The sequence below is a fragment of the Sitodiplosis mosellana genome, unplaced genomic scaffold (genome assembly GCF_009176505.1).
Source record: "Sitodiplosis mosellana isolate CC-2019 unplaced genomic scaffold, AAFC_SMos_1.0 Smas_scaffold_4, whole genome shotgun sequence".
Classification (NCBI taxonomy): Eukaryota; Metazoa; Arthropoda; class Insecta; order Diptera; family Cecidomyiidae; genus Sitodiplosis; species Sitodiplosis mosellana.
The window spans coordinates 653,444-664,471 of NW_022595247.1; the positions used below are offsets into that span (position 1 = coordinate 653,444).

The 11,028-nt window shown below is 34.0% G+C and overlaps 1 protein-coding gene and 1 non-coding gene across 4 annotated transcripts; both read right to left on the minus strand.

The window, feature by feature from the left end:
• Window positions 1–2,391: 2,391 nt before the first annotated feature.
• LOC129566663 (uncharacterized) lies at window positions 2,392–6,614 on the minus strand. Of its 3 annotated transcripts, XR_008687759.1 has the most exons (6): window positions 6,363–6,614; window positions 5,366–6,262; window positions 5,084–5,268; window positions 4,776–5,023; window positions 2,866–2,983; window positions 2,392–2,762 (listed from the first exon to the last, which is right to left on the minus strand). XR_008687759.1 is itself a non-coding variant. In XM_055442792.1 (2 exons), exons 1-2 carry the CDS (start codon window positions 3,028–3,030, stop codon window positions 2,565–2,567), a joined length of 363 nt encoding a protein of 120 aa, XP_055298767.1. In that variant the 5' UTR covers window positions 3,031–3,199; the 3' UTR covers window positions 2,392–2,564. The 3 variants fall into 3 exon arrangements, 1 of the variants encoding a protein (XP_055298767.1); XR_008687760.1 differs by lacking the exons at window positions 4,776–5,023; window positions 5,084–5,268; XM_055442792.1 differs by lacking the exons at window positions 4,776–5,023; window positions 5,084–5,268; window positions 5,366–6,262; window positions 6,363–6,614 and having other exon boundaries at window positions 2,866–3,199.
• Window positions 6,615–8,296: 1,682 nt separating this feature from the next.
• Window positions 8,297–8,370, minus strand: Trnan-guu (transfer RNA asparagine (anticodon GUU)). Its single transcript has one exon. It is a non-coding gene; the product is annotated as a tRNA-Asn (tRNA).
• Between the last annotated feature and the right edge of the window lie 2,658 nt (window positions 8,371–11,028).

The window sequence follows — 11,028 nt, forward strand, 5'->3', positions numbered from 1 at the left end:
AGAGAGAGAGAGAGAGAGAGAGAGAGAGAGAGAGAGAGAGAGAGAGAGAGAGAAACAACAAAAAGGCAACCGGTTGAACGAAGTTTTCGGAATCATGTATGTGTTTGTGTCGCGGCAGTTATAGTTGTTGTAAGAAGATTGTTCGTTCCATTCGTTGCTAACATAACGATTTTTGGTTACAGTTCGTCTGTTGCAGTGCCATAAAATTGTTCGTGTTAATGACTTAAAACGCATTCGCGCGCACAATGCCTCCAAGTCCAAGGCAGCGCACCATGTTTTCAATCGAGATTTATTTTTGTTGACGTTAACAATGACACGTTCCTTTGGGTAAATGCGAAAATCCACTGGGTGACAACAACACAGTCCAACTATGCAAGAGATAAGACAACATTGTGCTTGAAAAGTTTAAGAGAAATATACATTGAAAAATGTAGGAAAACAAAACGACAAATGCTGATTTCAACATTCACAACTAATCTCAAACCACTAAAACAAATCTTAACACGGACAGACACAAAAGCTGAAAACTATATTTGTAACAGTCGTAGCGGACGACACCAAACATGTTAGCACACACATATAGACAAAAACGTGCCGATTTTTATCGAATTGCACATTTGCGATCGTCGTTGTGTTCTGGGAATCAAATTAAATATAACGTGCATCGTCACATATATGCACACGGAGACACACATTCACAACCCAGATTGCAATAAACGAAGGGACACACAAATTGAATGCAATTCGATTTTGGCTAGTTTTGTACACTCAAAAGCCAACTGATTTTCAACTATGAATTGTTTCGATTTTTCTATCTCTCTCTCTCCCTCACTCGATCTCGTTCCGTGTGTCTCGTGTACGATATACACTAAAATTGCAATGCACGGAGAGGAGAGAATTCAGATTCATTTTGGTAGGTTACATAATAAATAGAGAACGCTCGTTGGTTCCATAAGTAATTGTGTCAATATTGGTTTCTTCAGACAATTCCACTTTTCAACAAAACAATTGAAACGAGAACGAAAGAAAAAAAATCACTGGAAAAAGTTTTAGACGTTTTCTTCTTTTCGGATTGGCTCGTGTTTTGTGAAAAATCAGCGTCACAGATAACATGTAGCCCAAAAGTATTTCAACCAGTCGAACACGGACGACGACAACTATGGTTTAAACTCCTGTTTTTATACTCTCTCGCTCTCGTTCGGTCTAAATTGATCGAGGTTCGAACGTGAGAAGCAAAAGCAAAACTTTGTTAATATTGAACTTTCTCCCTTCGAATCATCCGTAAACCAAACATATATAGATTTTTTTTTCATTCGAGCCATTCGTTTCTTCCGTTTCGAGCACATTTAATCTTTTGAGAAAAATTATTCGCTTGAACATATTGGTTGTGCGAATTTTTGTCGAAAAAAAATCGATTTTTGGTAATTCATTTAACGGTATTATCTTTGGATCGGCATTATTAATGGCGCATTAACGACAAATTCTGGATACAATTATTTTTCGTTCGTTGGTGACCACAGTTTGAGATAAAATGACTTTATTACTTCTTCCCAAAGTTTTCACATTTATTTTTATCATCCGTTGAATCATTGAATTTTCATCGTTGAATCGTTTGTTTGAAATAATTTTTTATCCTCATTTTTATCATACATATCTCTCATTCCATGAGCGCGACGATTTTTTACGTTTGAGAATCAGATATCAATACTTGGACAGCACGTGAATCATTTGCTTCACTTAACAAGCGACACGCTTGACATCGTCGCTTTGGGTGAAACAAACCTCTATCGTGTTAACGCATCAAACTTTTGAATGAGTTATGTTTTTCCGTCAATCTTCCGTTTGCATGATGAAACCGAAACTTTTTGAGTTGCAAAAATCCGATTTGAGGGGAAAACATTTTCCGAACTTATTTCTAGAGTACCGAAGAAAATCGATGAAAACATACTATTATCGGAACTGATACACGGTTTGATTTTCGTTTTCAATTTGAAATAACAACTTTATTTGCATTGTATGTTGACACAAATTTCGAATCCTAATCAAATTTTAAAATTTTCCGTAGAACAAGAATGTTGAAATGATTCCGAAGCCACGCTCTGACACAATGTTAACTCAAGATGCGTTTGAAATTGAGGCGAAATAGGAGTTGATCAAAAGCATTTCCAAAAATAATAATTTGTAAGGTTTTGCTTGGACAAAACTTAAACACCTGAATTGAATTTGTTCAACATGTGAAAACTGCAAAGCTTCGAGAGTTGATGAATCGATTGGCAATCACTTGAAAAGAAATGATAAAAATGCCAAGTGATAAAGAAGAATTATCCAACCATTCAACCTTAACAATATTTGTTGGTGAAGTGATTTTATTCAATAAACAAACCACTCATGTGCAAAAATAAACTTTATTTCAACAATGAATTATGTGAAAGTTTAGAGAGAAAAAACAATTGCTGCAAAAATCAACAGATTGAAATTTTAAAGAGCACGAAACGAACTAGTTCGTTGATAAAATAAAGTTTCAAATGTTCAACCGTAAATGATTTCAGTTTTGGGAGTAACTATTAATCGTTTTCTTGTCGTAAGATGATTTCTCCACAAAATTCGAAAAGCACTTTGATCGCTAATCCTGGTTGGGATCTGATTTTGATCCAAACGCGTCTTCTGCCAAGGTTACCCTTCACAATGGTTACGTTTGACGGAACCGTTTCATAATCGGAATATCGTATGCCTCTAATTACGAAGTCGGGCCGATGAAATCCCTGGAACCGACAAGAAAAATGACCCAATAATAAGTCGTTAAACGGTATTCGTTCCTATATTGACGTTTCTTTTTATCCTTGTATCTAGTTCAAATTGTCTTACCGTTGGAAATTTGATCGTTTTGCGTCGAATCGTATTTTTGTAAGCCTTTTCGTATGCTCGACTTGTACCAACCAATCTATAGTTCGTGCAATCGCCTAAAGTCGTTACAAATTCACCACTGGAATAAACAATGCAAAGGAACACCAAAATAATAACAGCTTTCATTGTGACCGCTTTCGTATCTTTACTGGGCACACATATTTGTTACTATCGATATTTAAGACGATTATTTCTTATCTTTTGCGATATATTTGTTCTGAAATTTTGTTGCAAACTAAGCACTCAACTGATAAATATTCCTTGGTATTGAAAAACAACAAATTCAAGTCGAGCCCATTGATTGGGACTGCCAAATGAATAATATGTTGTTTTGTTATTTTAAGGCATAGAAAACATAGAAAACTAAAAAATGTCTATGCGTATCATATGAAAAGTATTATTAAAATCATTTTCTTTCAAAACCATAATTCTAGAAAGATACGTATGGTAATGCTGTTACTGCAAGAAAAATGTTTTATCATTTTACAAGGAAATAATAATTACGACAAATAAATAGCTCATTCAAAAATCAAAACACGAGAATTCTGTCTCTCGTAAAGCCATGAATAACTGGGGACAGAAAAACAGACAGTCAAATATTCAATTGTATATATAGATTTAAAAACTGTCAACATACTATCATATTCCGTACATTGGAGAATGGACGATGGACATGTAATGAGTATCAATGTTCGTTGAAGAAATGAAAAAAAGAAACGAATTAAACGCAGTTTCTCTTATCCATGCACATGTACAGTGTACACTCACATCGAGGTAAAATTTTCTTCTTCTGACTGAAATTGTTCGGATTTCATCAACGAACAAACACAATTCACGCGAAATAAAGAAATTGATTGAGACAGCTTCAAATAAAAAATGTCTCCCCAGACGCAGTTTCAATTTAATTACGGCATGAAATTTTCATGTTTTTGTCTTTTTACGTGATTTTTTTAAATTGAACTGGTGATTAACATGGAAACAAATAATCATCAATTCCGTTCGGATGAAATATAAATCAATTTCGAACTCAGAAAAATCGTTAAAAGATGATACATCTGGCTAAAAATCTTTTGGTTTCAAACTGGAGTACAAAATGAGTGGTCGCCAGCCAATCAAAGTGATATCAAAATGTCGCAGTTTTCTTCAAAATATGAATTTGTGCCGTAGCTCTGAGCTACGTATCGGTGGTTTTGTCATTCCAAATTGTATCGGATTTATCATATTTTCGATGCCTTTGATTCAATTTGTAGTGATGCAAGTCTCGACGGCCTATCAAATTGGGTTTCGTGCCCAATGAGGAATATGTACACATAGTTATTTAGATTTTTTGTGTACATTTTGTACATAATTTTTTGTACATGTACTGTTGTGTACATTTTGTACATAATTTTAAAGTAATTATCTAAAAATCAGTGCACTTTTTGTGCACGAAATAATGTGTACTTTTTGTACACGTTCACATACAAAATTGACGTTACAAAAATGTGCACAAATTCAATATTAATTAACGTTACATATTCCCCATTGGGTGGTTTCCAAGAAAATGTGAACGTATTCTTCATCTCAATGGGCAGTATGCAGTTGGTATCAATTTATTTGTGTTTGGTAAATAAAAATGAACTAATCATCGAAACCGTAAACCATATTCAGAACGTAGCTGACCGAAGTAAGACAATTTGTTTACTTATAAAACAAAAAATACTTCGAAATTTTTTCGATTTTTGAAATAAATAAATTTTCTAAAATTTTCCACTCAAGGATGTCAATCGTCTCCTCAGACCTGCAAAAACTACCAAATGTACGAAGAAAAATGCACGAAGCTTGCTAAGAAATTTCGAAAGTCGATAGATATTTTTATGCTAGCAACGTACATTCCACCAGTACTCAATCCAATTGGCTATGTGCTCTTTAACACGCCGACTCCAGACAAATGGCAGTTAACACTGCCAATCAAGTAAAATTCAATTGATTTCGATCATTTTGAACTTTTTGTAAACAAGAAAAATTCTATGTTTCATTTTACAGTATGTATTTTCGAACGGACACCTATCTCGGATTCTATGCCGCTGAACTGGAACAAGTTCCAATGGTTTTAAATGACACAGACACTTGGCTGAGCCTGTAATGTAAAAACGGATATTTACTCTAACTATGACTGAATTGAATGGTGTTTCCGCACCTGGTCTTATAGGGATCGTCTTCTTGGTAGTTTATCTTGCGATATCTCCACGTCGTATGAAACGGAAGTACAAGACGGCAAACAATCGCACTTCCTCGAGAAATGCGAATTTGAAAGGTTTCGCTTGGCATCGTAGATAGAACATGATTTGCTGAACATTGAGCACATTTTCGTACCATTGTCCCCTGCAAAAGATCATCAAATGGATCTTTATTTCGTATCGGCTCCACCGATATCGATATGAACACTAAATTTAATGAACGCTAATACGATTCCACTCACTTGGCATTTGATCTTCGTAAAATTGGCCAAGCACTCGCTTTCGCAGTTATGATAAGTGTAAAACTTGTAAAATATGCCGCCGGGAATGGAATGATTCCAATGTCAGTGGTTTTGTCGTCGAATGACTCCTAATTTTGCAGCTGCGCATGTATCTTTGAAACCACTGATCACTTTTGGCCGAATTTTGATTCGCAGTATAGTGTTGGCTTCGGACGTTCGTTCGACCGTTCGACAATATAAAAAAAAATTGTTTTGTTCGTTCGTTCGTTCGAAAGTTTTGTAAAAAATTATTTAGTTCGTTCGTTCGTTCGAAAAGTTGAAAATTATTTTTTTTGCTCGTTCGTTCGTTCGAAAATTATGAAAAAAAAAATTTGTTCGATCGTTCGTTCGGAAATTGCTATGTTCGACCGTTGGTATTTTTACATTTGAAATACAGAGGAAGTAAATACAATTTTGATTTCTTTGGGTTTCAGTCTTACCCAAAGGTACAACGTAATTACCGGTGTTATTACCTAGTAATACCACTGGTAATAATTATTATCGATCTTATTACCGATTAATAAGTAATTACTAAGATGATAGTTATTGCCGATTATTACCGTTAAGAACTTAATTAAACTTTGCACTTAAGCTTAAGTATGTAATTTTTATTCGAGCAAAAAGAGATTTTTGTGAAGACAATCTTCGGGCTACTTTTAACAACACAATTTTTTATTCTTTTTTGCCATAAAATTTGATGACTGAATCGATAGCCTTATGCGGCAATTGCGAACGAATGTGAAGAACGACGTGATTTTGTCCGATTCCACCTTCGACGATTGCCAGTTCGGATGGTCCCGATACACTATCGTAGAATGCTATTGCTTGAATATATTGGATTTTTGTAGGTGATCCGGGCTGAAATCAAAGAAATAAAAATTATCTTCAATAACATATTTCGAGTAAAACAATCAATGATAAAATAGACGGAAATGAAACGAAAAAACAAACGAAGTACCTCTGGGAAAACGACAATTTTCTCATTTGGTTGTTCCCAATTTTCATCAAGTTGGTAAATTACTTGATGTCCAATGATTTTCGAGGAATTAGACAGGTCTTTATGGTCGATCTCGCCGAAAATTGTCAAATGTTTTGGAATATAGGAAGCGTTAGCTCCAATGACAGCAACAACGATCAAAACGGCAACCAGAAACTTCATCTTCAATTCAATTCGTTTACTAGCAACACAAAAATGAAAGTACATCCCATTATTGTTGGGCAACAGTTTATATTGTGTTCTTGCACTCAATCAATTTGCTGATAAGCAGTTATCGACAAAAATATAATTTATAGAGGGCCTTCCCCTAGATTTGAAAGATTCTAATCTAAAACCAAAAGTAAAAAAACACCATTCTAATCTAAAGCTATAAACAAAGTTTGGCCTTGAAAGTTAAATGTTTGACACTGATAATAAAGACCAAAGAAGTGTTTCTGTGCAGTCATCTCTGTTACTAATGGCCATGAGCCACTTCAATTTCCGAATTAATTTCAAATAAGAACTATTATTTTCGGATCAACGGCAAATGAAAAGTTTATTAAAAATGACTCAAGTGTTTGCTTTGTTCCCAATATTCATTGTTTAATAAACAACAGCGATGACTGAATCGCACCCAAGTGCGCTAGAGCGCACTCGAGCACTTGTGTTTTTTTTCTTCGTTCTACTTTACCTTTTTGGCCAAACAAAATTTGTATCAATATTTTGTCTAACATAACGAAGAATGGCTCTTGAAAAACCACATTTACATTGGTGTATATAAAGAAAAATCCCCAAAAGTATCGATTGTGAAATTGAGCTAACACTCGCAATGACTAAGTGAGTGTGACCGCACAATGCGAATACCAGCTCTCATTTCAGGGCAGAAAACGTATTCTTTGTTATGTTAGACAAAATATTGAAATAAATTTTTTTTGGCCAAAAAGGTAAAGTAGAACAAAGAAAAAAACGAAAAAAACACAAGTGCTCGAGTGCGCTCTAGCGCACTTGAGTGAGCTTTAATCATCTCTGTTGTTTATTTTTGAATTTTTAATCATCATTTAATTGGGCGGATACAGATTGCTGTCGGTTACAAGTGTTTGCCAAAGAAACGGATAAATGACTCGATTCTGTGTCTTGGTTTCGAGTTTGACGTGATCCTGACCAACACTACCTTCAATAATATTACAATTGACTTCATCTTATTTTTGTCTAAATTTATAACAAACCTCCGGAAGCTGGACAGTTCTATTTGGAATCTCTCGATTTTCTGATGAGTGCAAAAGATAATCGAATCAAGGTCCGAATATGATAGATCACAAATAGCATCAAACCCTTATCATATTTGATAGATAGAAACAGCGTCAAAAAGAAAGAAAGAGAAAAAAATTCATGATTCTCTTTTTCAGCTTAAAAATAATATTTATTGATGAAAATATTAGAACAACGTTTCAATTAATTCCATTAAAAATCCGTAATTGCATCTCCATGAAATTCAAAGACAGCGGAAAACGATTGTCCCAATTCAAAATGATCGTCCCGTGCACATGTACTTGCAATTTTATTATTATTCAAGCTTGATTAAACCGTGATAGGAAAGAGTTGTTTCGCCATTAAATTTTTTTTTCTTAGATAATGATCATGGCAACATAGTTTGAAACAATGCAAGCACCCATGATATCTACAGATCTTCATTAGTGCGTCCAATACTTTTAATCACATAATTCGTCACAAATCAGAAATAAAATTAATGAATTTAACAAACAAGTAAATAAGTAAAGTTTGGAATCTTCTTTTCAAGTGGGTGTTGCTCAATGAATCAAAAATAAATATTATTAAATCTCTTCACAAGAATGTGGAAAACAAATGAAATGAAAAAATACATTCTACATGAAAACAAGAACGAAAAAAAAAGAACTCGCCACCGGGTGGAATCGAACCACCAACCTTTCGGTTAACAGCCGAACGCGCTAACCAATTGCGCCACGGAGGCGGTATGTTTCAGTGTGCATATGAAAAATTTCACATCTAAGCCTTGTTCTTTTTTGTTTATTTAGCTGGTTTCCAGGTTTCTACAGCTGTTCTATGATTTGTTTTGGATCGAACTTAAATGGTATATGTTTATTGTTGTTGGATTGTTGTTGTTGTTGCTGTTAGTAGACTATTTCACTAGTTTAAACTAAACGAATTTGGTTTCTTCTATTTAATCAAATGAATTTAATTTTGAAAAATAAACTTTTTCAAAAACCCATGCAACGCCTAAAAATGATTTGGACTTTATGGCAATAAAAGTGGAGATGCAGTTGCATTAGCAGAGCATTCAAGTTTATGGGCTGATAATCGGCTGGATGGCAGCAACGTATATTTTGGCATATGGTGAACCATTATAACCACTATCGACGATATTGACATTTTATCTTATGAATCTTGAATTCTTTCGCCATAGAAATGAAAAATGGACGAAAAGGATTTCTCTCTCTTCGAAGTAACAATGATTTTGATGTACTTCTTGCCGATGCCGCCACTGACAATTGTAGTTTCTGGGAATACGTTACTGCAATCAAGATGTTTAATGCCGCGAATCACATGCTTTGAGTAGATAGGACCTTCCTAGAATATATAAATGAGTAGAAAATCTTTTGATTATACAGAAAAAAATTGGAATTTACCTCAGGAAATCGGACTGTGATGACAATGCATTTATTTCTATCCGCATTAGGCATTGCCAAAGCTTTTCCAAGGTACGGAAATTCTTGAGTATTTTCATAAGACTTGGAACCGATTGCGTCTGTCGATTTTCCAATGGTAAATAGAAATAAAAATAATAACACGACTTCGACTTTCATTGTTCTTATTTCGGTTCTATTGAAACAAGACATTGCAAAACTGAATGAAATATGCGCTATTTCAGCCCATTCATAGCACAATGTCAACTGACAATCTTACCTCAATCACGTATCATCTGTAATGATCTCTTAACCGCCGCTATTGTTTCTTTTCTCAAATCATGTCAAAGTTCTCAGAATTATTGCTAATTCAAAGAAATTCCAAGACAATAAATGACTTTTATTGATACTGAATAGAATTGAATTGCTTATTCTTCTAAGTTTTATTCATTGAATTCAATTATTGATTGGAAAGAGGTTCCATTCCGAAATGTCAACTAGTGCAAGTCCCTTAATTCGTTGAGTACTATGTTTGCCATCGCGTGAGTATTACGACACGAATTCACGGAAAAGGCTGAAAATACATTCGAGTATTGTCAACTTTGCATGCAATCACGGCATTAAAGTCGAAATTACGATTCCTTTTTACAACGATTTAAAAGATTGTTTAATGGTTTTCTACTGACATATTTCAATTGTTCATTTCAATTCATTACGAATTTCAAATCAATATTAATAATTTATTGGTCGATTTTTTCGCCATGGAAACGGATGATTGAAGAGAATGTTCAGCTTGTTTATCGCATGGGGCGAAAGTAATGATAAATTTCAAATTTAGCATCCTTTTTAGTTACAAAATAAATTGAGATGCTTTTCATCAATACCAACAAAAATTAAAACATTCTCAACATAGATAAATGCTCAATTTCTTTATTGGATATATATATTCAAACTGCCAGCGATGTTAAATTCCAGGGTTTATTGACAGTTATTATTAATTGTCATAAACAATTTAGTACACTTTTTCTCCGTAGAATTGGAAGGTGGTTGCAAGTAGTTTTCCATATTCCGAAGTGACCATCATCATAACATGCTTGTGTCCAATGCCACCGCTGGTGTCTTCAACCTTTGGTGTATAATTGTTTCATCGATTTGCTTATAGCCCCTAATCATATATGTTCCGTACTGGATTCCTTTCTACGAAATAAAATTCGAAATCTTCATTAGTATTTTCTATATCAAGAAAACTGATGTCAACACAAACTAAATCTAAAACAATTAACTCATACGCCCAGGGGGAATGTGAACCCTTTTGATACAAAGTTGTCTTTGTCAGCTGTGGCGTAAACAATTTCGATGTTTGGAATGATGATTGGTTGAGCCCATACAATGCGCAGAGCACGAACAATGCAACGAAAATCTTCATTTTGCCATTTTGTTTCGGGGATGATAACAGTCAGGCAAGACGCTTGGTTTTCATACTTTCTACAATCAGCATCCATATCGCAATTGACTTATTTTTTATTCTTATCAATAATGATAAACAAATAAAAAAATTTATCGTAAACCATCCAAATTGTAACATAGTCCAAATTGTAACAATTGAACAAATAGACTAATTTTCTGCAAAACTTTGAAGGGTATACCCTTAATTATAACTGTTGTTTTTTATATCATATTTGAGAAGAACACGAAAAAAACTTCCTATATGAATTTATTATGACTTATTTGTATTTTTTAGAAAAAAAGGTTTATTTTGAGACTATGTTACAATTAGAACTATGTTACTATTTGGATGGTTTACGATGCTCATGATCTAACCGCTCAATTTAAATGTCTCAGAATATTTGTGCACTTTAAACGATATGTTAATCTATCAAAATGCAAGAGTTTTTTTTGTGATTTTTTCAAATCGATTAAACGAAAAATGTCATGTAAATGCTTGGCACTCAAATTGTTTCATCACATTTAATCTATTGACTAGG

What these genes read in the sequence shown, in the direction of transcription:
- LOC129566663 (XM_055442792.1), bottom strand. Translation starts at nt 3,030, where the DNA reads ATGAAAGCTGTTATTATTTTGGTGTTCCTTTGCATTGTTTATTCCAGT. An exon ending in AAACGATCAAATTTCCAACG is followed by an intron (nt 2,763 to 2,865) that starts GTAAGACAATTT and finishes TGTCGGTTCCAG; the next exon opens with GGATTTCATCGGCCCGACTT.